General features: G+C 39.2%; 3 protein-coding genes across 12 annotated transcripts; 1 reads left to right on the forward strand and 2 right to left on the reverse strand.

Annotated features, from left to right (window-relative positions):
* On the reverse strand, positions 1-8,111 carry plcxd2 (phosphatidylinositol-specific phospholipase C, X domain containing 2). Of its 2 annotated transcripts, none has more exons than XM_082546294.1 (8): positions 7,666-8,111; positions 7,282-7,418; positions 6,965-7,084; positions 6,232-6,285; positions 5,976-6,131; positions 3,750-3,860; positions 3,450-3,628; positions 1-1,703 (listed from the first exon to the last, which is right to left on the reverse strand). In XM_082546294.1, the coding sequence occupies exons 1-8, from the start codon at positions 7,766-7,768 to the stop codon at positions 1,544-1,546; spliced, it is 1,020 nt and encodes a 339-aa protein (XP_082402420.1). In that variant the 5' UTR covers positions 7,769-8,111; the 3' UTR covers positions 1-1,543. The 2 variants fall into 2 exon arrangements, with proteins under 2 accessions (XP_082402420.1, XP_082402421.1); XM_082546295.1 differs by having other exon boundaries at positions 3,498-3,628; positions 7,666-8,107.
* Positions 8,112-8,773: 662 nt separating this feature from the next.
* On the forward strand, positions 8,774-21,252 carry mak (male germ cell-associated kinase). Of its 6 annotated transcripts, none has more exons than XM_082546290.1 (16): positions 8,777-8,918; positions 10,643-11,030; positions 12,076-12,130; positions 12,974-13,095; positions 14,136-14,218; positions 14,977-15,109; positions 15,291-15,462; positions 16,007-16,174; positions 16,916-17,158; positions 17,341-17,543; positions 17,739-17,878; positions 18,085-18,231; positions 19,049-19,132; positions 19,826-19,945; positions 20,233-20,328; positions 20,426-21,252. In XM_082546290.1, exons 2-16 carry the CDS (start codon positions 10,927-10,929, stop codon positions 20,587-20,589), a joined length of 2,034 nt encoding a protein of 677 aa, XP_082402416.1. In that variant the 5' UTR covers positions 8,777-8,918; positions 10,643-10,926; the 3' UTR covers positions 20,590-21,252. The 6 variants fall into 6 exon arrangements, with proteins under 6 accessions (XP_082402419.1, XP_082402418.1, XP_082402416.1 ...); XM_082546289.1 differs by lacking the exon at positions 14,136-14,218 and adding an exon at positions 13,549-13,628 and having other exon boundaries at positions 8,778-8,918; positions 19,046-19,132; XM_082546288.1 differs by having other exon boundaries at positions 8,782-8,918; positions 19,046-19,132.
* Positions 21,209-23,764, reverse strand: tmem14ca (transmembrane protein 14Ca). Of its 4 annotated transcripts, XM_082546297.1 has the most exons (6): positions 23,395-23,632; positions 23,278-23,310; positions 23,084-23,168; positions 22,853-22,954; positions 22,472-22,559; positions 21,209-21,422 (listed from the first exon to the last, which is right to left on the reverse strand). In XM_082546297.1, exons 1-6 carry the CDS (start codon positions 23,401-23,403, stop codon positions 21,365-21,367), a joined length of 375 nt encoding a protein of 124 aa, XP_082402423.1. In that variant the 5' UTR covers positions 23,404-23,632; the 3' UTR covers positions 21,209-21,364. The 4 variants fall into 4 exon arrangements, with proteins under 4 accessions (XP_082402423.1, XP_082402425.1, XP_082402424.1 ...); XM_082546299.1 differs by lacking the exons at positions 23,278-23,310; positions 23,395-23,632 and adding an exon at positions 23,673-23,764; XM_082546298.1 differs by lacking the exons at positions 23,278-23,310; positions 23,395-23,632 and adding an exon at positions 23,670-23,762.
* Between the last annotated feature and the right edge of the window lie 1,358 nt (positions 23,765-25,122).

Raw genomic sequence — 25,122 nt, forward strand, 5'->3', positions numbered from 1 at the left:
TGTGCTGTCTCATTTTCTTCGCTTACTCTAGTCTGACCACAAGAATGCAGGGTGACTGTCGTTGCTCTAGTCCACGCATGCATAATAATCACTGGCCCTGACAGGCACACACACAGACTGTAAATCACACTGATGCACATGCACACTATCAAACAAGCAAAAACATTTGAGACCTCAACAGTTGGCATTTGGTTTCATTTTAAGCATAACAGTTTTTAAATGAACCCTCATCCACATGTTTGCATATACTGTACACAACCATATACTCTTCACTTCCTTTCCAACATACATTTATTGGGAGACTAGTTCTATTTCTGCACATTTAAGCACTGTAAGAGGAAACAGACCAAGGGGGAAAAATACGATAAACATAAAGATATATATAGCTATTTGTGTGTATTTGTATGTTTTGTGGGAACTGCGGCGCAATTTCCACCCATACTGGGCTTTTCCTATGCAGTCCTCCTAAAGGTGCCATAGTCCGCATTGCTTGTTAAATTCAGTAAGTAATGAGAGAGCAGCTGGCTTCTCTTTCATTAAAAAAAAAAAAAAAAAAAAAAAAAAGGCATTGCTTAACATATAAATAAAAATACCAAGAAAAAAATTTAAGTATGTCTTTTTTTCCCTCAAGTTCATTTAATTACTGGAAAAAGACCAAGTCTACATTTAACAAGCCAACCCTAACTCACTGGTCCAGTTTCAACAATCATTAGTATGTTGGAAATACAAATGAGTTCCATTGCAATCATATCAAGAATTTCTTTTCACACAGAGTTTATCTTGTAAACAAACAAAGAAGCTATCCTAATCCCTTGTGTGCAGTTCATACAATAGTGGCTAAAATGCCTACAGACAGCATTTTAACATGCAATTCTGTCTCTTATCTTAACTTACAAAGTCAGTAATTTCATAAGACCATTTAAAAATACAAATAAACCAAATTCACATCTGTAATATTGATAAACCATCCAAATGAACTTCCACATAAGCACCTGAGAGGTTAAAAGTCATATAATCATGCAAGGGAAAATGTACAGCAGCTACCAATCTGGTGACCTGCCTGGCAGTCCCATTTAGTAGCAAATATGAGATGTATTTCTAGCTTTCCCTCAAAAGGGAAAGCAGAAAAAGGAATCTGCAGATGCAGCCAGAACTCCAGCATGACACGACTCAGTCTGCCTTATGAAGATGGTAAAAAAATGCAGCTGGGCATGCCTGGTTTTCTCTCATCTGAGCTCTCACTTCTTTCCCTCTTTTGGACTGTCTTCATAGAACTGAGGCTAAGAAAGTCATCTACAACTTAAAATCAGACTGAAAGTTAGCTGACGAGCTCCTTAAAAATGGAAAGGCTTTATTTTAAAGGACCCAAGCTCATACAGAGTCCATCCCTGCACATCTTAATGCTGAGTGTCCTTAAGCAAATACACTGAAGCTCTACCAGCAGCACCAGAGCCGTTTGTGAACAATATAAAAAGAGAGGCAGGGAAAATTTGCCACTAGACTCAAAGCCACCATGTCAGTCTTCCTGGTATGAAAACGTGTGTCATCTTGATTTGCGGTTCTGTTCAGACAACAGCAGGTTATTTAGCTTGATTACAATGTTGGCAAAATCAGTGAGGTCCACAAAGTCCGAGGTGATGATGTTGACTCCATCCACCCCTGGCTTCTGAGCCTCAACCCAGGACATGATGGTTGGCAGGTTTCTAGAGCCAAAAAGGAAGAAAGTCTGTATCAGCAAGCAAAGCATTACGGCAATTATTGTTGCACCGAACATCCTGCTATTTAAATTTGAATCAAAACCAAAATCATGACCTTGCAAATACACACAAAAAATATCCACTGCCAAGGTTTTGTCTTTTAGTTTTATAGTTATGTCTACATCACTGTCAAAAATCTAATCAGTAGTTCCTTACTTAACTGTTTCTCTTTCTGCCAGATTTCATTAAGAGCTGTTGACTGACTTTTGAGATATGTCACAATGTGGGAGAAAGTGGACATATTGGAGAAAGAAAATTAAAGGGACGGACATTTTTGTCCATCTGTCAGGGAGACAGTGCTTTGCCCCCATTCAGAATCAATGCTTTATATATTTTAGTTCCTGGCATAGACACAAACACAGCGATGCTGTAGCCGTATCACTTCTAACACCCTCTGATTCTTCACTATGTTTCAGTCACCAGCAGAACAAAACCAGGAAGTCACATTGTTTATCCAGCAGTGATAAACAATCCCATTTCCTCGGAAGTGCAAAATTAGGCTACCTCCTGTCTCGCCGTAGTGTCTGTTCAGAAGTTTTATACCCTGATATTGGTGCCCAGTGGCAGATGTAAGGGCATAGAGAGTATAATACCCGTACATCAAGTCAAGACTTCCACTGATGATAAAAAAGCCAGATGACAGCAAACAAATAGTGAAAATCATATGCCTTTGCTTACGAAGAATACAATCTCTTAAGAGTTATGAAAAGTTTTGATTTATGCTTTGTGCACTGTTTTTTCCCCCGATTCAGTCAATATAATGATAGATGCAAAACATGTTCTTATAACTTACTGTGTTACAGGATGTGCTCTAAGATCTGCAGTGTTTCTTGCAATGTAGTTTTTCAATATTTTTAGAATTTCTTCTTTTTCTGGCCTTTTAAGGCATGTGCAAAGCCAGCGTTTGACTTTGTTCCATGCATTTCATTAGCACCATTAACTCTATGCTGTGGTGTGCTGGGGGAGCAGCACAGCAAAGAAGGACTCATGCAGGCTGGAGAAACTGATCAGGAAGGCTAGCTCTGTGGTCGGCATGAAGCTGGACACTCTGGTGACAGTGGCAGAGAAAAGGACATTAAAGAAACTGCTGGACATTATGGACAATGCCAGACATCCTCTGCACACGGCCATTAACAACCAGAAGAGTCTGTTCAGTGACAGGTTGCTTCTCCCAAAGACAAGAACTAACAGACTTAAAAACTCCTTTGTCCCACACGCCATCAGACTGTTTAACTCCTCCCTGGAGGGGAGAGGGAGGGGAAACAGGAGGACAAAGGAGGGGGGAACAACTAAGCTGTAGTGCCTCTTCACCTCACTGTGCAATACCTTTTGTGCAATACTTTTGTAAATAGTCAATGGTGCAATAGACTCAATACTTGAAATGTGCAATTCACTTGTATTTTTATTCCTATTTATCCCCTTCGTATATTTTATTTATATTGTCTCTGTATTTATATATATGTGTGTGTATATATATATAATATTCTGTAACTCTGTAACTTCTGTCGGTGCTGTGCTTTTTTGGAAATTGAATTTCCCAGAGGAACCCACCCGAGGGATTAATAAAGTTCTATCTATCTATCTACTGACCTCTACTGGCCACAAACTATAATAAATGAATGAAGATGAGCAGTAGAGGAAGCAGTTATTCTTGAGATTTTTTTCAGAGTTGTTAGGTTAAAACTGTCATACAAATATGATCCATGATTCCCTCTACACCATCCAATCGCAGTCACGGACCTCTCCACCAGGTAGCTGCGCAGGCCCCAGAGCAACCCCTTAGCCACAGTGTTGACAGTGGGAGTGAGGATGGCCTGGGATACATGGAAGGAACCCTGCTTGTCTCTTTCCTTCAGCGTAGTTTCCAGGAACTAGAAGGCAGAAATTTGAATGAATAAATCTCATGTGAAGAGAATGCATTTAAATATCTTTAGTTAGAAAAAGAACAAAATGGAGACCGCAAGAGATAAAACACGATTATTATTTTCTAACCTCTATGAGCTTGATGGGCTCAGTGGTGTTTGCCCAGGGAGCAGGGATCTTGTTGCCAGGCCACATGACAGGAACGCCTTGGGCTGAAGGATGATGGTAGAACACAATCACCTGTCAAGAGAAAAAATAAATAAAAGTTGGTGATCAGATGTCTGCAGACAAAAAGACTTCAGGCGAGTTCTGTGATCCATTTTGCAGTGCAAAACATAAAGTACCCAAAAATATACCCCCCCCCCCCCCCAAACCAATGACCCTAGCATGGTGAAACACCTGACCTCAAAGTTAGTGAATGATTACAGATAACTGAGCATTCATGGTGGTATCTGCATGTTTCACCCTTACTGGAGATTTAATATTCAGCAGGAAATCTATGTTGTAGCTACGTCATAACCACAAACCCCTCTGAAGCCCTATGCCATGGCCTACGAGGTAACCTCTGCACCTCCCTAGAAACATAAGTACACGTTGGGTCAACACAGTCCACAACTACGACCACAACAATGAGCTGGGAGTGAGCAGGTAAAAAAGTCCCAGCATTTTGGGGGTTTTGTTTCTATCAGCCGTATTCAAAACACTGGGACAGGACCACAAGGTAACACAATTCACCAAACACAAGCACAAACACCAGCAACGATGTGCGCCACTGATGTGTCTACAAAGAGTCCTCGCAGAAGTCTAAATCTGGGCTTATGTGTAACTGGAAAAATATCTGACCAGAACAGTCTTCATCCACAGTGACAGAAGAAAAGTCAGAAGAAGTTTGAGTTGTGGGTTTCTCATAATGCCAAAAAAGAGTGAGGAGGAAAGCTGCCCTTTTCACCTACAAACTGTGCACTTTGTGCTCTACTCTCACTGTCTGCCCTGCACTTCATCTCCTTGTTCTTTGCCAACTAAGCCAGTTACAGATTAGGGTCATGGGAACAGGAATGATAGTATCTGAACATAAACATGCACTGACTGTAGTAATGTAATGCAGACGCAGAAGTACTCACACCTTAGCTGGAGGTAAGAATATGAAAGAGTAATATCGGAGACACCAAAAGACAAAGAAAAATTGAAACGTTTTTAGCTACAAAAATCTGGAAGGATAAATGTAGGTTAGTTTATGAAACAAGTGCTAATAGGATGATACTTGCCACTAATTCTTGCCCTGGAAAAATCACAGTTGGAAGGGATTACCTGTGCACAGAGGTCACGCTAACACACCACTACACGAACACCTGTCTACTCCTTTTACTTGTAGGTGTACACCACATTTCAAAGGTTTGTGGAAGTCACTTAATATGTGCTTTTTATAAATATCAAACTGATTAGAGATAGGGGACCCTGGTGGTTAGCACTGTTGCCTCACACCAAGAAGCTCCTGTTCAAATCCAGCATCTGGTCACAAACTTTGGAGTTTTTATGCTCTCACCATGTCTGAGTGGGTTCTCTCCAGTTAGTGGGTTTAGGTTAATTGGTAACTCTAAATTACACATACCCACCTCTCTGTGATAGTTATGCAACAGTTCCAACCAGGGTGTACCCCTGTTGGAGTCAGAACAACATGTGTGCTTATTACTTGGAGCATCTCACCATGAGTCCAAGTTTTGAGGAAATGGATCAAAAAGATGAAAATCTGTGAAATGTGGTAAAAGTGAAGGTGCTGGAGGACTGCTTGGAGTCACGTGACTTAAGGAGATCATGAAAAAAGAAAAACTATCGCTCCATTTTGCAATACCTTGCCATAGCCTGTGACACCACGTACTTGGAACCACTTTCCTCCTCCAAAAGGCCAATGACCCAGACATAACTCCAAATTGCAAGAACTATTTAAGGAATAAGTTAGCTGACTGTCTGCACAGTGAATGAATCTCAGCCCTGCTGAGCTGTCATGGGTGCAGCTTAACACTATAGCCAAAAGAAAAGTACATGAAACCAGTCCCACTAGTGGCAGCGCCCTAATAAGGTGTAGGCTGAAATGTTCCCAGATGACTTCTGTGAAGGCCAAAAGCCTGCAAGGCTATGATTTCTAAAGATGGGAGATTATTGGAAAAAGCAAAGCTGAGTTTTTTGTTTTTTAAATTGTTGTGACTTATTTCTGTTCACTCTGCCACTCATATAATGAATACAAGTATGATATTTCATGAAAACATTTGACAGATACATTTACCTGTTGCTACATACAACAAGCACACAAACATTTTTGCAATAAAGGCCGTCAGTACTGATGCAGTCTGATCGCACCTGGTATTTCTTCTCCCAGAGATAGTCCAGAGTGACGTTCTCCACCGCACAGTTATTGCACAGTTTGCTGCCAAATACTTCTTGGAGCATGCTGATGAGGTAAACGTGGTGCTCTGCCTCCATTGCATAGTAATGGTTAAAGTCCAGGAACACCACCTACATAAATTAAACATCAAACATAATCAGTTAGTAGTGTAAATGTAGCTCATTTATTTACATGTTTTATGTTTAGAAATTTTTTAAATGTGCTTCTCACCTCTTTCCTGTGTCTGCCCAGGAAGGAGCTGATTTCTAACAGGCCATCCCTCACCTTTGTGAGAAAACAGGGTGAAGAGCCAGAGATCAGGATACAAATTTACAAATCTTAAAGTCTCTCAGTCATGAACTGATGCAGAAAGGCTACTGTTCTTTTTAAAAGTCAGCATATTAGAACGCCAAAGAGCAGCTTAAATATTTTAGTGAGTGCGGCACTGCAAAACTCCACCAAAATATTTCACAAAATAAAGGTTAATAGAGTCAAATATCAACCTGTATACAGTTACAGCTGCTAATGCCACTGACATCAGAAAATCTTGAATATGCATTTCTTTATTAAATATTCTTCAGTCACATGGTCAAGTTATGACAGAATCTTTGTAATCAAAGAGTTCCTCGTGTAGGGAAAAGAATCACCCATCTTTATAGCTAAACGTTACCCTCTGATCCTTGCTTAAGGTCATCTCTGCCCACTATTAGCAACATCAACTGCAACACAGTACTAGAAGAAAACAGTTACTGTTCATACTGGGAGAAAATGAAAGCTTGTATTCAAATGTCATTTTAGCATTCTAGGACTGGAGCTGGCACAAAAGCATTCAGCACAGAAGGAAAATATCAGATTGTGACAGATTAAAATGAAAAATGTAACACATAAAAGTAAATGAGGGAGACCAGCTCAACAGTCACAATAACAACCCAAAACGGCAGTAAAAGTTTACTCCTCCGCTCACCTTGTGTCCAAAGAGGCCATGAATGAAGTAGATTTCATTTCCAAGCTCGCCTGGTTTTGCGGACACCCTGAGGTCAAAGTAGCGAATTCCTGCATCCAGCTGCTCCTTAAAAGTCAGGTTCTGGCGACACAGACCACATCACATTATACATAATAAGAAGCTGAGAAACACAGACACTAGACTGTAAAACACAGATCTGAAAAATGTACCATTTAGGCTAATTTGTGTGTGTGTGTGTGTGTGTGTGTGTGTGTGTGTGTGTGTGTGTGTGTGTGTGTGTGTGTGTGTGTGTATTGCAGTGATTTTGAGTCCAGTACCTGTGTCATGGACCACCTCACCATGACTTTCTTGGCTAAGACACTGAACATGGTAGCCAGATACTTAACATAAACCTTTTGATCGGGGCCCACGGGAGCATGCACATCCACCCAAAAAGTGAAAGAGTCGTGAGAGCCTGGAAAAAAGAGGGAGAGCTGCTGCTGGTGATGGAAAATTAAAAATTGAAATCGAAATCAAACAAGAAATCAAGGTGAAAAAAGAGAGGATTCCGTCTGCATCAGTAGGTGATGAAGGAATCAGCAGTGTTTTCCCCCCTGTTATGCTGGGCGTGAGGGTGGGGTTAGGTCTATTTTTAGTCAACATTACCACAGTACATTTTCCTTCTTCCGTTGACTAAATATCTTTACGCTTTGTGGACTCACCTGGCACCGCTAGATGTTTGAGGGGCATGGCACTGAGCTTGGAGGGGAGCGAACCCATCCAGTCGGCATGGACATTGCCGATCCCCGCAGGTCTGGTCTTCATATCGGGAGCCGCCTGTCAGCAATAACTCCCTCAAGAGACTGCTCTCTGGTACTGATGCACTCCTGGTGAAGGATTTCCATGCGCTCCCACCATGTAAAATCTACCATAGGTCATCTTGGACTGTCACGATCGATTTTGCGCTGCTTCGATACGCATGATTTCAAGTCCAACCGGTTTCGTTGCCAAGTATCTGGGAGGAAAACTGTACCTCGTCGTTGTCGGTTGGACTCCAACCGGCAAACCGGCATGCCTTGACAAAGCCAGCGGGCAGCTAACGATCGCCGCAATCCTCTTAGGGTGAAATCCCTCCTCCCCTCCCGGCAGGTTGAACACACTACCGCACTCGGCAAACCATGGCATTTAGGACGGGTAGAATGCCACTAAGGCACTAATTAGCTCACTGATCACGTGACTGACCAGGTGACAAATTACATAAGTAACACTTGTAGTCTACTTCAATATTAAAAACCATTTTATTATTTTTTTTGTACGGATGAACTTGTTAGTTATGTAATTTGTTTTTTATTATTAGAATATTATTTCCTACACAATAAACACTGAATAAACATTTTTAAACAACCGGTGACATTTTTGTTCCGCTAATGTGAGCTGTAGGCTATGTACATGCCATACGAAGTAGATTTGTACTATCTATGTATACTATGTATCTATGTCACTCTACAATCATACAGCGTCATCTACTGGTGCAGTCCTCGAATTGCGACCAAGTCGTGTTTTTTTCTCCTTATTCGAAAGAACATTCGTGTTTTGAAAAAGTAGAATAAAATAAAGAAATAAATAATAAAAATCTTGCGTACAGCTCTCACTTTAGTTATCTATTTGTAATTCAAAATATTTTACATTAAAAAGAGTCCACATTGAACAGGCATCCCTAAGTTACGCTAGAAATGTTAGCCTATTTGAATACAGGCTATTAACGCCATACCTCTCAAAGGACAACAAAGACCATAAAGCATTGCGGGCGCCGTCTCCACACTTGGTAGCTACAAGAAGCGTCGCGGTTGTGTGTACGTTTCCATGGGGAGAAATCACGCTCACACGCACGCGCTCACCTTGTAAGAGCTTCGTTCGTTTTATCTGAAGCTATCAGCAGGACAGCAGCCGAGGAAGGGACTAACGACCCTACATGGTGAGTTTAAAAGTGAGGGGAAAAAAGAAGAAGGGACACACAAGAAAGAGTCTGCACTAAATGGTCGAGGAACTGTACTGTTAAGTCTGATATGTCAGCAACAAATGCCAACTCACCTTCTTTTCCCGATAAAATAGCCTGCTTAATATTTTTACATTAAGCAGTCTTAGCTTATAGCTTTAGCTTTAGAGTAAAGGTAGTTGATTCGTTTCATGGAAAGACTGCTGGGGTTGAATGCGTGTGATAGCTGTTAGTTAACCAAAAGTTAAGAATTATGTGAGTAGAAGTATTGGTTTCTTTAACACTGCCTGTAGACGTGAGTTTTTAATATCGTCGACCTTGATTAGCTTTCTAATGTCACGTGGCCTGGATACGTCTTAATTCCCTTTAAATCCCTTCACAACAGATCGCCATATGCGACTGAACCCTCCCCTTGTTTTGTTGCTTATTTTTACTCAGTGACAAAATGTGACATTACAGTGTCACATTTTGAAGGTCTTAGTTGTATCATATATTAATATTTTTTGTAATGATTAATATGTTACACTGGTTGCATAATGACTCCTTGAGGAAAAGTCAAATGGCCAGAGCAATTGTTTTCCAGTGTAATTAATTAGGGAGTCCCTATCGCACTAGCTATATAAAACTCTGTGTGCTTATCTCACAGCTTATTTTAAACATTCAAGCCACATTCTACAGAAAACATGTGTGATTATGATCCAGCTGCGCAAACTTGCAACCTACAAAAGAAGATAGCTGTGCGTTATTTCCGAGAAGAACACGCAGTTTGTTAGTTTCATTAAAGTACGCTGCTTAGCACACCTATTAGACCACCACCTGCTAATTTCTAAAATGGTTTTTTATGTTTCTATAATGGTTAATCCACTATTACAGAAACATCATTAAAGCACACACACTTTAATTAAAATGATCATTTTAATTCTAAATTATAATGATTGTCATTATTCATTCATTTTCAATTTACTGTTTTACAGAAAAACAGGGTGAAATAGCAAAGCACATTATTATTTTTTGAGTAAGATGCCATTTACAATTACAGTTATTTACTTGCATTCATGAAGAGAAAAATTTGTTTTTAGCTTTTGTGTTATGTATGATTAATCTCTGACTTCTCAGAGAAGTCCAGTATGCAGCTAAAATATGTTATATGTTATTTGCCTAATAAATAACAATTTTATTTTTAGGTTTTGGACAGATTTCTAAAATATTTTTGTGTTTACTTTGTTTTCTTGATGAAATGACAGGTCGTCTAATAAATTTGTTAGGCACTGTATATTAGTTGTAATTGTAAGTTTTTTGGGAGGTCTATATGGCTGAATGTACATCAGGCCAGTGATTACGATGGCCTGTGGCGTCATTCAAATCCTCTTGCCAGGCAGGGTGCTTGGGCAAGGTAGTGGATACCGATAAGCATGATGGTGATGTAACATCCTATTTACATCCCTGTTGGCCTAATCTGACTAGGGTTGGCTTTGTCATCTCCCTTGGGTGGTCATGTTGAAGCCTCTAGTGTGACACACACCTAATCCTACCACTGAGGGAAAAACAAGAAGTGGTCTTAGCATGTCTTTGTTTTCGCATTGTTTAAAAATCCTGGCCGACAAGAGTTTTTTGGCATGCTATTGGATTTATGTGATCTTTTGTGTTTGCGGTTGTATTTATTGCTGACAATTTTTCATGTTTTTCTGTCTCTTGGCTGTTAGTTCAACTGCGTGACCGAGATCCCTACCTTTTTACATGGATCAGTTACTGCAAAATGAGCTTTATTAAACTCCCAGGATTGGCTGACAAAGACAAACATTGGCCAAACTACGATCTTTTCTTTTGGGAAAAAAGAAGTGAATTCTGGCTGATGAAACAAAGACTGAACAATACTTGAAGGAAGAAGGAGGATATTTGATTGATGAATCGGCTGTGTTTTTCTACAGCCCATCTCACACAATAATAAAGTTAGCTGATAAAGAGGCTGATGAAACTGTTTTGAGTAATGATGAATCGCTACACCACCCTGAAGCAGCTGGGTGATGGCACCTATGGCAGTGTGATGATGGGAAGAAGCAATGAGTCTGGAGAGCTTGTAGCCATCAAAAGGTGAGGATGTTGCTCATTCTTTAATTTTTTGGTTGTCTCTCCCTATTCAGCCTTTATAACATATTAATATTATGAGATTTATTGTTGTGGTGTCATGCAGCCCTATATTATGTACATATTTGATCAGCAATGAGTCTTAATAATGTCAAAATAAAATCACAATCTTGTTTGCACTATAGTAGATATATAACTAATGCTAACGTAGATCCCCTATTGCTACCAAAGAGCCTTTATACTCACAAAACATAGTGAAAAATCACATTTCTATCAAGTGTTTGTGTATCTGTTAAAGTTTTTACATGTAGATGTTGATTTTTTATTACATTTTTTTTCAAATTTGTGATGCAGAAAGAAATTGTTCCCTTTGAAATCAAAATATGACTGTTTTCATTTTACATCACAGCCTTTTTCTTTGTTGTTCTCTTTAATGTTTGTTGTGACACTACGAAACAGATGTGCTGTAAAGTTAGAAACCCCTGACCTGCCATCACCAGGACAAACAAACTACATTGCTTTGTTTCAGCAACATAGCAGCAGTGTTCAATAATAGATGCGAAACTGGGGACGTGCGTCCACTGGTTGATCATTTGGTTACCATGCAAGACAATACATGTGGTGACGGTGAAAGAGAGTGAAAGTAGAGGGGTGTGTCAGGTTGCTGACATTGTGGATAGATATCGGCTCATTCTGTAACTCTTATGTAATTCCAGAAGAAAGGACAAGTAATGTTGATCAGAGAACCCAAGCGTATAACAGGAGGTGTGTTGTTTTAAACAAACACACATTGGATAACAGTGAAAAAGCAGAGTAGGTCATCAGAATCAGAATATGTTTTCATTTTAATTTAAGTACAGAAAAATCTTGATTAGAATATTTATCACATTACATTCATCACTTTTCCAAGTTACTGATGGAGATGCACAGAGGAGTCTTGTAAATGCTGTAATAAGTAATAATAATGTTTATTAATAGATATGGCCTGAAAAGATTACATATGTGATGATCTGATAATAAGATGTATACATTCCTTAATGGTCTTCCATAGAATGAAGAGGAAGTTTTATTCATGGGAGGAATGTATGAACCTAAGAGAAGTAAAGGTAAGCATGGTAATATTAATACACCTGTTTGAAGCACCTTATAACAGCATTACTCGCAGACCACTGTTGCATAGATTGACCAATAGATAGATATGTTCACGCAAATGTAAATTGTCAAAATGTATAAGAGTACAATGGAAAATTAAAAGGTGGCATTCCACTACTACATTGGTAATGCATTAAGAAAATCATTGATTGAATGCACTCACTGGCCACTTGAGGTATAGCGCCTTCAAAAAAGTGCTAGAAGCATTCCTCAGAGATTTTGGTCCATATTGACATGATAGTGTCACAGATCATGCAGTCTGGCTTTTCACATATGACCAATAATTCCCAGAGAACTGCCAAATATTTCCTCTTTCTGACCTTTCTCTGTAAACTCTGTAGATGGCTATATGGGAAACCCCCCCCCCCCGGAGATGAACACGTTCTGAAATACTCAGATCAATCCATCTGGCACCAACAACCATGCCACGTTCAAAGTCACTTAAATCACCTTTCTTCCCCATTCTGATGCTCAGTCTGAACTTCAGCATTGAGTTCCTGCTATGGGACTGGCTGATTAGGTATTTGTGTTAACTATAGGCTGAACAAGTTTACCTTATAAAGTGAGCTGTGTTGAGTATAAATCAACAGCTAATAGAAGCCAGGGCTTACACACTTAAATGAAGCCAAGGAAGAGCAATTCTTGTTATAACCATGCACCAGTGGAAGTTGCTACACTTCATCAATTAGTACATTAACTATTTTGATATCTGTATTAAAAGTGTTCTTGTTATATACGAAAATTTTCGCATTACATGAGACAGTTTTTCTTATCTTTCCAAACATGCGTCACCCCAGTCGCTGAAGAAGCTGAACCACGCGAACGTGGTGAAACTAAAAGAGGTTATTAGAGAGAATGACCATCTCTACTTTGTCTTTGAGTACATGAAGGAGAACTTGTACCAGCTTATGAAGGACAGGTAAGAAAAGAAAAATCATGTTTCACAATACAAATGTTTGAAGAATTTGTTTAACACAGTTGTGTAGTGTCATTGCCAATTGGCCCACACACTGATTAACACCAGATTGATCTGATAGGCTCTAATGGTTGTTATTTAAGTCTGTCAATATCATCCTCTAAAAGCTTTGTAAGTCCTCTATATCAGGCTCTCTCTTGCAAACAGCTGCCACCTTCTCTGGGAGATGCCCTGATGTTTTTGCTAGTGTGAAAACCTCCTACAGTGCAAACTTGAGGTTTTTTATTTGCAAAAGCAAATAAGTCAAAAAGACATTTAATGTTTTAAAGCTGCTCAGATTTGTGGTCAAATATATTTATTTTACCGATTACTGTATAATGTAAGAAAGAATGGTGTTAATGTTATGTTGCTTTCATTAACTGGCTCATGGGAGGTATATCGATTTTATGTTTACAGAAAAAAATTGTTCCCTGAGTCAGTGATAAGAAACATAAGCTTTCAGATTTTGCAAGGCCTGTCGTTTATTCACAAACATGGTAGGTGTACTGTGTTTTCTTCATGACCTGAAAGCGTACGAGAGTGTGGGTTCATATTGCAAGATTCACTGACCATTTCAACTGTCAAAGGCATGTCAATATTTAAGAATCTCGCAAGCAAACAAGGCCATCATACATTAAATTATTTCAATCAACGATCAAAAACTCTTGTAGTATGTGAACCCTCCATAAATGCCTTGCTTCAACACTTGTTTTACTTACTGGTCTGTATCACTGCTGTGTAAAGAATGGATGTATGGATGACTTATTCTATGCATGCACACTAAAAAGCACTCTAAACATTTGACTCTGATTTTTTTTAATCAGGCATGGTGTGATCAGCTAAACAAAAGAAAAAGACCCTGGTCATACAAACCTTTGCATGTTTTAATGTGCACATGTGCTTCCATATATCCAAAATGCAGACTTTTCCACTTTTCTTTCTCTTAACACTTTGATTTCTCTTCTCTTCCATCTTTCCTTCCTTTTCTATCTGTTTGCTGTTAGAGAGAATAAAATGTTCTCAGAGAATGAAATTAGAAACATCATGTTTCAAGTGCTGTCTGGGTTGGCTTTTGTACATAAACATGGTAAGAAGCTTTCCTTGGTCATCCTTTTACTCATTCAACAGTAGATTAACCTGTAGTTTGTCAGTTTGGGTGTATGTGATATTTAAAAAGTCTTGTGGCCCTTGGGTAGACCAAAAGTATTATATTGCACATGCATGTGTGTGTGCTATGTTCTCTATTGCTAAAAGGTATGTCCTTGTATTTTCTTAGTTGTTTTCTGTAGCAGCGCAGTCCAAAATGTATTTTATTATGACATCAAACTTTATAACTCCTTCAGCTACACTCGATTAATCAAGAGTCATTTGGTTTTGTTTTACTTAAATGGGTGTCAGTGTAAATCACATTTGGATTATATGCCATTGTTGCTACTGCATTTAAAATCTTCCATCATAGGAAAATATTTTGCATCAGCAGAGTACATTTTTAGTAACATGACATGGACTGCCTTTTTTTTCAACATCTGCACGAGTAATTTTAATATTTAATGTTACTCCAAATTACACTGTTATTGTGTGACAGCTGCCGTACTGAAGCACTGTAGCCCTGGTACTTGTATATTTAAAATGATGATGTTGAAATACATTGAGCTCTGAATACAAATGCCTGTTAATGTTACAGGTGAGGCAAACATTCACCCATTCACAAGTAGTTCTGTCTGAATTATGAATAACATTTTTATGTATTAGATTTAGAATACCAGGAAATAGTGCCAGTCTGTTGTCATGATTTGAGTGGAGTCTATTAATGTAGCTAAAAGTTTGATATAAACCTTTGTACAGGTTTCTTCCATCGAGACATGAAGCCAGAGAATTTGTTGTGCATGGGTCCAGAACTGGTCAAAATAGCAGATTTTGGACTGGCCAGAGAGATCCGCTCCAAACCTCCCTACACAGACTATGTATCAACGAGATGGTGAGAGGAATTTCCACACAGTGGTACACTTTTAAGATAGAAAAGAAAGCACTGGTTAGAGTGAGCTAAGCTAAAGTTAACATGATGGTTTTTATGCTTTTTTCATTGGACCATATGGCCATGTATTTTTACACTGACTTTTACAAGCTGTTTATCTAACTGCTCTTGACTGTCTGTCAAGGTACCGAGCTCCGGAGGTCCTGCTCAGGTCATCTACCTACAGCTCTCCCATTGACTTGTGGGCTGTGGGCTGCATCATGGCTGAATTGTACACACTCAGACCTCTTTTCCCTGGGAACAGTGAAGTAGACGAGATATTTAAGATCTGCCAAGTCCTGGGCACCGTCAAAAAGGTGAGACCAAGGTGAAAGGAGAGAGGTGAGAATGCTTGAGCTCAGTCGGTGAGCTTATTTCATGTGTTCAATCATTAATACTCTAAACTTATCAAGTGCTGAATTTAACTGAAACATTATTCCTAAAGATGAAATATCTATACTTAGTGTAGTTAAATCACATTAGAATAAATAATATGCAAGCCTACTTAGTTCTCTAAGGTCTAAAGAGTTTTAAGTGTGGTTCATGCTGAACAAATTGACACTTGATTAAAAAGGCTTTCCAACACCATCACTATTAACTCTGTTTGCAACCTGCTATAACCTGGCCAGGAGATTAGTCTGTGACATCAGCCACAATTCACAATACGGTTCAGTTTTATTTACGTGGTGTTGGCTCATAACAGCCGCCACCTCTAGGTATCTGACGAGGTAAAAACCTTGCCTCAGACTTTTGCTATTTTAAACTATTAACATTTAAAAAGACAAAATAAAAATGTCCAGAACAACCTTTACACAGCTGAATAATGATAATATGTAATCAACTGATTGTGTCCTCCATTAGACCGACTGGCCAGAAGGTCACCAGCTAGCAACTGCCATGAACTTTCGATTTCCTCAATGTGTGCCGACCCACCTGAAGACCCTTATTCCAAATGCCAGCAATGAGGCTATTACCCTGATGAAGGACCTGCTGCACTGGGACCCCAAAAAAAGGCCCACTGCTGCACAGGTAGGCATGTAAAGTCTTACTCCAGGCTTAATTTGTTCTCTTTAACAAAGACCCTTTTTAGCCTGTTGTTTAAAATTAATCTGTAACCTGTTCTCAAAGAAGCAGTTTCCATTGCAGTCAACACTCATCACTTCATGCAGATTATCTGTATTTTCACTGCAGGGATTTCACTGTTAATCCTAAACATTTTAAATAGTCTCTAAGCCATACTTCATTCTCAGTTCTGCTGCAAAACATTTTTCCTCTCTGCATATGTGCATACACATTATGAACATTATATGCCCATCATATTGTTGACTGTAATTTACACTCCAGAGAGAAAGTTAGGCCTAACACCGTTAGAGGGAGTGACAAAGCTTTTCCATTTCTACCTAAACAGCTCCCAGGTGGGTGGTTCTGTTCAGATGCACAGATGCACATCTAATTTTAGCTCATTCAGCTCTTGTCTGATTCAGATGGTGGAAAACTGTAATTGCTGAATAAAATACACCCTATGGTACACAGGGGTGTTTCTAAAATGCCCTGGGATTTAGGTTTGGTGTGCATGTTTTCTGTATTGTGCATGAAAACCATCCCTGCAAGTTTAAATGACTCAAGTTACACAATGATGTGCTTTATTTTGTTGTTTTTTTAAGTACAGACTGTGTATTATTCTTGTTTCTAGGGATATTCTTTCAGTGTAATTGAATATCCTCAGATTATTCAGAATAATAATCTGTGTTCCTTCCTCTCCTTTGCTAGGCCTTGCGCTATCCTTACTTCCAGGTGGGTCAGGTCTTGGGGCCACGCCCTCAGAGCCAGGAGGTCAAGAAAGTCCAGAACAGGCCGCTTGCTCAAAAACAGGCCTCTGAGTACAAAGTTGAACTGCAGCAGTCTTCCTCTGAGTCTAAAGCCTCCACAACCTCCTCCAGAAACCATCAACAGCCTCTGCAGCAGATCCCCTTACCCCAGGCTGAGAGTAAACCTGGAGGCCTCAGCCATGCAGTGAGTAGCTTTATTAAGTCAGATTAAATACTTGCAAAAAAAAGTTTTTAAAATAAAGTAGTCAGTTTGGAATAAGTGAGTACTCTGAAAGAGCAGAAGTTCTGGTGCAGATGCAGAGGTTGAAAGTAGAACTTAATTCAGCAAGACTCATTGCCCAAACGTGACATTACTATGTTGTGCAGAAGGCGCTGGGCAGTGAGAACAATGCTGGTGGCGTCGGGATGGGTGTGCTGAAGAGCGGTCGCCGTCGCTGGGGCCAGACAGTGGCCAAGACCTCAGACAGCTGGGAGGAATCTGATCGTTCAGAAACATCCGCCTCCAACTCCAAGAAACCCAGCCTGGTGAATACAGAGGAGGAGAAGAGCCCCAAGGACCAATGTCCACCGTAAGCTTAAGAAGAGTGGAAACTTTGCTTGGTGAAGCATTTGCTATGCTATGTGCTGCTATACTATGTGCTTCAGTTTATAAATTACAGTATATATGTAAATAAATATGCAATATTGAATACATTTCATATTTATCATACATTCCACAACATCCACATTTATATTCAGAACTTACTGTAATGCCTTGTTTTCAGACACCAGGAGCAGAAACCTCTATACTCCTTCAGTACCGTTACCAAGCTACCAAACAATGTAAAGACTGGCCAAATGGACTCTAATCTTCCAGGATCTGCGGCCCGCCAACACTATCTCAGCCAGTCTAGATACTTGCCTGGTAAGACTAATATGTAGTCTTATCTGTATTGTTTAAAATAGGTCATTGCTTCTCTGGTTACAAATAAATAAATAAAAGTTTTCATTTTTTTTATCGTGGTTTGAATTATTATTATAAAATCCAATTGCTTGCATTTTAATCAGTTTTGTGAAAATAGCACTTTCTGAGGGCTAAATTTTTAATCTTGTAATTTTGTTGGCTTTAAGGCTTGATCAGCAAGAATCAGACCTCCTCTGGAGAAAAGGAGCTGACTGGCATGACACTGCGGGACCTGTGGGAGAACTCCTCAAACACTGTAAATAAACCACTTGGTCCTATTGGGGGAGGATTATCTGTCACCAGAGCCAATGCAGGTAAAGACTGATGATGTCTAATGCAGCAGTGTTAAGAGGTTTGGCATAGTGCACAGTGGACGGGACTCAAGTTTCCAGATTTCAGTAACACATTGAAGCAGCCCGACAGCGTGTAAATTTTTTTGTAATGTACGAAGGCAGAAAAATACAAACACATACAAAAAATATAATATTCAAGCATTGGGTTTGACAACAGACAACAAACCTGCTCACTCAGTGGATTAAATAATGACTACACCATGACTTGCTCTGGAAACCTGGCAGCTGTCAAATTCACCTTGTGTTACATAATACGACGGTGTCCTCTTTCTTATACTAAGGTTCTAAGTGCTGCTGATGAAGCTAATATCACCTGGTCATTAGTTATGATAAAGAGTTAGTGAGCCTAGGCATGTGCGACTTTGGAGACCTAGGACACCATAAATCAATTGTCATGTAGGCAGGCACACAGTATGCGTCCCTCGTCTTCTCTCTCTGCTGCTGTCTCTTCCTGTTACCTCGTCTCTACCTCTCCATTGCTTATTCATGAGATTAAGACTGTAGGTATAAGATCAAGTGTTCCCTAAATGGCCTGCAGCTGTAGACCCCTCCCCCATCCATTCTCCCAGCACTGTTTGTTTTAGTGCTGCTCGCCTGTTCTGCATGAAAATGTGTTATTTAGCATGAAAAGTTTTTTTTCTTTTTTTTTCTTTTGAAAAAGCAAAAATGCTTTCAGTTTCCCTTCTTCGCCTTTACTTTATTGTTTGTCTTTTCTCCTTTCTCTCTGATCCCATGCATCTCCTCCAACTCTACTTTTTTTGGGCCATGTGATTAGAAGATACTGCTGCAAAGTGTTTGGATAGCCCACCAAACAAAACTGTGGTCAAAGAAAGAATACTGCAGAAAATTGATCTCTCCAAAGGTATTTAAGTGAGACTGGGTTTTTTGTTGTTGTTTTGTTTTCATTTGATTTTTTTTTTTGCTGTATTTCGCAGCCTTATTAGTTATTTGGAGTGCAACCTTTCTGAAGGCGGTATATAGAATAGCTTGAGGATAAAATCAAATAAACCAACAACCAGGGTGGTGGCTGATGCTGTAGCAAGTTTCAGATATTCAAACAGCCACTTTGCATGTGAAAGAAACCGGCCTCTTAAAGCTCTGCGTGAAACTAGGGTGTAAACATGCAGGTTAACATGAGAACGAAGAACTCCAGTTGCTTAACAGAAGATAAATGATACTACAACCACAACATCTTAAGGGAACAACGAAGCTTTTGAGTAATTATGGAGATAAAAATCTCTGACTGGTGGTGGAGAGACTCGATGGTGTTCTTTGAAATGTTGAATGACAATCAATCGACCCTATTCCTCCGCTTGTGCCCCTCGTGGGTATGCGGTGGTTCCAGTATGTCACGGGTGTTCACACATAAAGTTAGTGGTCGTAAAGCCACCTGTGAGAAGATCTGTGTTTTCAAGATCAGTTTTTTGTGTTTTTTTAAAAATGTTGCATTTTAGCAAATAAATACTGGTTTAATAAATGCTGGTTGGACATCTGGGGTGTGCAATAATAAGAAATTTCAGACCTTTGGTTGAATTCTGTATTTATTTTCTTAAAGGGAACTTTGTGAGCACCAAGTACAACCTCTCTGGTGGTTACATCTCTTCATTTCAAAAGAAAGAGGTTGGCTCAGTGGGACAGAGAATCCAGCTTGCCCCCTTGGCTGGCCAGCATGCAAGTAAATAACTCTTTTTTTTCTATATAAACCCAACAAAATAACTTGTGAGACCTTTAGCCAGGTACTTTTAATCATTTATGTTGCTCTGAGAGAACAAAAAATCACTCTTTCCCACGTGTCTGAGAGGTTGCTCTGTTTCTCTAATCATAAACATTAATTCTGGTATTATAGTTGAACTATTCTGTTGTATGATCGTCCTGTACTCTTTTCTAATTTCCTCTGTTTAAACCTGCATCACATTTACTGGGAGTATGTTTCCTTTCTTTCTCCCTTTTCTTCACTTTTAGTAAATCTTTCTTCTTCTCCTGATAACATAAAAGACAACCCAAAATCTGCAAAACTCAAGCCCATATCCAACTCATCATTAAAAGAAACTGGTGAAGGTATTGCCATTTTCAAATAGTTGCTGTGTTTTTTTTTTTTTTTTAAGCATCACCTATAAAGACGCTGGTGATTAAGAGAGACATTTGTTTTCTCTAGAATATGAAGCCTGGAAGAGGAGGACAGACAGCTCTCAGATGAAGGGCAGCAGTTATTCATCAGCACTGGGAAAAAACTCCGGAAACCTCCTGACCAGAGCTCCTGCTGTGCAGCCCGTCCATGGGAGGGTCGACTGGACATCCAAATATGGCGGAAACCGGTAGTTTGGGGGAGCACATGCTACAAACTACTACCGCTTGTTAGTCTTTGGCGAGCAATTGAATCCTGAGCAGGCTGCTTAACTATGCTTAGGCTCAGATATCAAGGTCGACATCCCACGTTCTTTGTTATGTTTATACAAGTAGCACCGAACTGTATGTGCATTGAATCTCTGTGTTCTGGAGATGATGGTTGCCATGATGCTTAACCAGGACCGGTATTGTCCTCAAGACAATCCCACTGCATCCTTCAGATACAGTGGGAGCCAATTTCATTGTCATTGTTTGGATTTTTTCTTCTTTCTTTTTTTAAAGTAGGACTCCAGCACAGCAATTCAACTTTTATTTAACTTTAGATTTATTTTTCTCTAGTTTCATATTACAAAATGTCTTTAATGAATGGTTCCTGTAATGTTGTATCCTCTCTGCTTTTATTCAGCATGTAGTAGGTGACACGAAAAATCCAGAGTGTCATAAAAACACAGCAGACTCTGAAAACTGTAAGGGAACTGCAAACCTCTTTGTAATATATCAATGAGTAAGCTGAATTTTTTTTTAAACTTTTTTTTAACAAATAAACAAGTTCAAAGGTGCATTCACTGAAAAAAGACAACTATTTACTATATAAACAAGAGGGTACATTTATTGCATAAATCTACACTTTTTTTTTTTTTTAAACAAAAGGACATGATTCTGGGCATAAATGGCAAATGCTGAGAGGGTGCTTCTGAAAAGAGCCACAGGAGCTGATGGGAACTGATATTTCAACATATTAACTTCATCAGGACTGTACAGGTTTCTGGAGCAACGCCAAGCTAAGCTTCCCCACCATCAGAGCACTGAAACAAAAGGATTACATTAGACCTCATTCAAAGAGCCAAAGTATACAGTAAAAAAGAATACAGATTACTGGAAGGGGGGGAATAAAATCCTCTGTAAAATGTGGCTTTCTTGGCTACAATGTAATATATAAATAGAAGTGAGGACAAAATTATTAGTGCCTCGATGATATTAAACGTTTTTGTGATAATTTTTTTTGTAAATGGAGCAAGGGATTTATTAACATAGCATTTCTAAATATACTAGCCTTCTTTAGAAACCATAAATTATTTCTATTAGCACACAATAACAGAATTATTTCAGAAAAAAATAAAAGTTACCAGGTCAATATTAATGCTCCCCCTGACAACTGACATGTGCAATGACATGCTTTAACTCTGTAATGCTCAAAGACTGGAAAAATATCAAGTTAAAACTGAAGGTTGTCTTTTTATTTACACAGTATAAAAACTTCCAACGGTTTGAGCTGTCACTTGAGAGAGCATCGTACCAAAAACAAAAGAAATCAGTTTAAACTTGCAAAAAAAAAAAAAAGAAAAGAAAAAAAAAAGTTGTTAATGCTCAAAAAGTAGGCGACGGATACACAAAGTTATCAAATGTCAAGAACTGGCATGAGAAATCTCATCAAGAAATTCAGAAAGAGCCACACAAGGCAGAACAAGCCTGGCAGAGGTAGGAAGCGAACGATTTCAAAGACTCTGGGAAGAAAACTAGCAAGCTGTATCTAAAGACCCCCAGAACAACTGCTGAGACACAAGTGAATGACTCAAACAAGTCTGAAATTATGGTCTTAAAGAGGACAATCGGTAGAACCCTGGTTTCGGACTAAGAAATATTTATAATAATCAAAATATTATAAATAATAATATAAAAATAGAAATAATAATCGTTTGGCCATGGTAGTTTTTGTTTTTTGTGAAATAATTTTGTTTCTGTGTGCAAAGTAAGTAAAATAATATCCCAAAATCAAACTAAGATATTTGGAATAATACTGTCCTCATCTGTGGTACTTGATAACAAGTAATGGCTGATTGGACTTGTACCAGACCTTGCTACAGCCATCAGACCAGCTGGCATGAACTTCCTCGATCCATAAAACCGCTTCCCCATGATACCAGTCAGTGCTCCTGATGCAGCTGGCAGACAGCAGGAGACGGAAAAGGTTAGTGAAGGCACTTGCAATGAAGACATTAGATATTCAGAAACCATTTACTTACATGCAGAACATACAGCTGCTGTGTGCAGTTTAGTATGTGGGTCCACATACTAAACATTTTGAGTGTATTTTTTTGGTCATAAGGCATAATAGAGTTATTCAATTAACATTCAAGACTGCGGCTTAAATGGCACAGCAGTGTTCAAACGTTACAGCTTTTTCTGACATGATGTTTTTCATAAGCTGAGGAAAGAAAAAAAAAAGTTTACTAACCTAGTGACACCCAAACATTTTTAGGATCATTTGAGACCTGGTAAGCTCCAAAACCTGCAAAGCCCCCAAACAGCAGCCCAGCAGCTAGGGAGGGAACACTGCCTGACAGAACAAACATACAGGAGGTCAGAACCTAGGAAAATATAAACCAACGAGACAACAGCACCAATAGTAACACTTGCTGTTACAGAAATGTGATTATTTAACTTAAGTATTTTAGGTAACACATACCTGCTTTCACGTAACCAATGACTCCTCCAGATGCTACAAGCGTGGCGTATCCATATCCTACCCAATCCACAGTCATGTTGGACACCTGTCAGGACCACAGCGTGAAGTTATGAGAGTCAACAAACACATTATTGGCGTTGCACATCGATTATTCAATTAAAACCTCCTCCTGGTGTGAATCTAATTTGACCTACTGGTGTAAAAATACTTAAGGAGCTGTCCGAGTCCTGCAACACAGAGCTGTCACTGAGCATTAACGGAACCAACAGAAAAAGTGAAAACATTGTAGGAATGTTCCCGCTGTCACACACCGCAGCCATAGTTTGTCAGCTTTTGATCAGAAGTCGTTAAAGAAAAAAGGGGCGTGTGTGTGTCTGGCTTAGTAGATAAGCCAGACTGCTTTACTGAGCCTTAGCACAAACTAGCATCACTGCTGCACCACACACTCAGAAGTTACACAATATCGCCGAAACCACTGTTAACAGTCACCCCGTAAACTTTGAAAGTAGATTAAATCTTAAGCAGCACTCTAAAACACTGACACTGTCGACTGTGGAAGCTGAATTAAAATAACAATCCGACTTACAACCTTAGTCGTTCAGTTTGTCCTCTGTCTGCCACTGACATAAACAGTGTGGTACCTACCAACTGCAGCTTGTTCTCCACCGAGCACAATTTATTGCTGCACTGTACGTTATGCGCTCGCGGATGCCGCATACGTAGGCTTACAGTTCTGAGCAGATCTCTTTATGTTGTGAAACACATACGGCTGCGCATAATAATAATAATAATAATAATAATTATTATTATTATTATTATTCTGGTTTTTTTTTATCGTTTATCGTTGCAAACAAACACGACCGATGACACTTAAAAGCTATTTAACTATTTTCTCTGCGGAATCACTACTGACGATTTATTGTCCTGTACTCTCCATAATAAACCGAGTCCTGCTTACTTAACGTCGTCGTATCATGTCAACCACTGAATGCGCTCAATTGAGTAACCCCAACGCCACTCGGAGCTATTTTATGATAATTGACGGCCACTAGATGGCGCCACAGGATTATATTAGGTTGTGTTTCAAGTTCAAACTACACCCCTCACAACAAGAGCTTTTTTTTCAAATAGGCATGTACTTTGATTTGCATGCATCCGGAAAAAAAATGGTGTCTTCTGTTGGGTGACTAAAATGATCAAGTTTAAGCTTGACAGACTGATTAAGGTTAATCGGAATCAGAATCAGAAACTTTATTGTCATTGTCACAGGTACAACGAAATTAAAAGAAGAAACACAGGTGAACACAGGCACTCAGCGTATTGCTTGTTAGAAATGCATTTGTAATATTTGCAAACGTTTGTATTCCTCACAATTCGTGCAATTTCATGTAGCCTTTCCTTTAAAGCACCTGTGTTTCTGACTGGCATCGGCTCTGCAGATTTACTTCCTGGAATGCTCCCTGCTCACACATTCTCATTTGGTTTCAATTACCTGCATATTGACTTCAATCCACCAGCCGCGCTTCCTCGCTCTTATCCAAAAGCAAGGTGGCGCTATAACACAAGTTATCTTGTTTAGAGAGCAGCCTTTCTAACGTTGGGCCCGAAACCGTCTCAATTGAAAAATATAAATAGATAAATAAATCACGAATTTTTATGAATATAACCAAGCTTGGAGATCTTCGCCAGTAGGACACATCCAGCAGGAGCTAGAGCGTGGCTGTGGGAAAAGAATATTTGTTGCAAACTCAGCATTTCTACGAAATTATTTACCAACTTCATAACTTCATAACGTTTGGGAGATAGGAAAAAGTGCTCCTGTCTTTGATCAGCCTTTTTTAAAGAAGAAGAAGACGGAGAAGAAGAAGAAGAAGGAGGAAGTCTTTCTGCCATTTCTAGCAATGAGAGAAGGACGCGTAAAATACGCACCAAGATCTGTCTGTGTATTTAGGTACACTTGATAATAACAATAATGATTATAGCAATACTACTACCACCACTACTACTACTACAACTAATAATAATAGTAATAACAATAA

The sequence above is a fragment of the Aulonocara stuartgranti genome (assembly GCF_965226115.1).
Source record: "Aulonocara stuartgranti genome assembly, chromosome: 9".
Lineage (NCBI taxonomy): Eukaryota > Metazoa > Chordata > Actinopteri > Cichliformes > Cichlidae > Aulonocara > Aulonocara stuartgranti.

Bases quoted from the DNA above. Each gene is read 5' to 3' on its own strand.
- tmem14ca (XM_082546296.1), bottom strand. From the start codon at position 23,403: ATGGCTGCGGTGTGTGACAGCGGGAACATTCCTACAATGTTTTCACTT. The intron at 23,169-23,277 runs GTAGGTCAAATT...TGGTCCTGACAG, and splicing joins CCTTAAGTATTTTTACACCA to GTGTCCAACATGACTGTGGA. The intron at 21,423-22,471 runs GTCTGGTACAAG...CTTTTGTTTCAG, and splicing joins GGTCTGATGGCTGTAGCAAG to TGCTCTGATGGTGGGGAAGC.
- mak (XM_082546288.1), top strand. From the start codon at position 10,927: ATGATGAATCGCTACACCACCCTGAAGCAGCTGGGTGATGGCACCTAT. The intron at 15,110-15,290 runs GTGAGAGGAATT...CTGTCTGTCAAG, and splicing joins GACTATGTATCAACGAGATG to GTACCGAGCTCCGGAGGTCC. The intron at 19,133-19,825 runs GTATTTAAGTGA...ATTTTCTTAAAG, and splicing joins GAAAATTGATCTCTCCAAAG to GGAACTTTGTGAGCACCAAG.
- plcxd2 (XM_082546294.1), bottom strand. From the start codon at position 7,768: ATGAAGACCAGACCTGCGGGGATCGGCAATGTCCATGCCGACTGGATG. The intron at 7,419-7,665 runs GTGAGTCCACAA...TCTTTTTTCCAG, and splicing joins CAAACATCTAGCGGTGCCAG to GCTCTCACGACTCTTTCACT. The intron at 3,629-3,749 runs GTTAGAAAATAA...TCTGCCTTCTAG, and splicing joins AGCCCATCAAGCTCATAGAG to TTCCTGGAAACTACGCTGAA.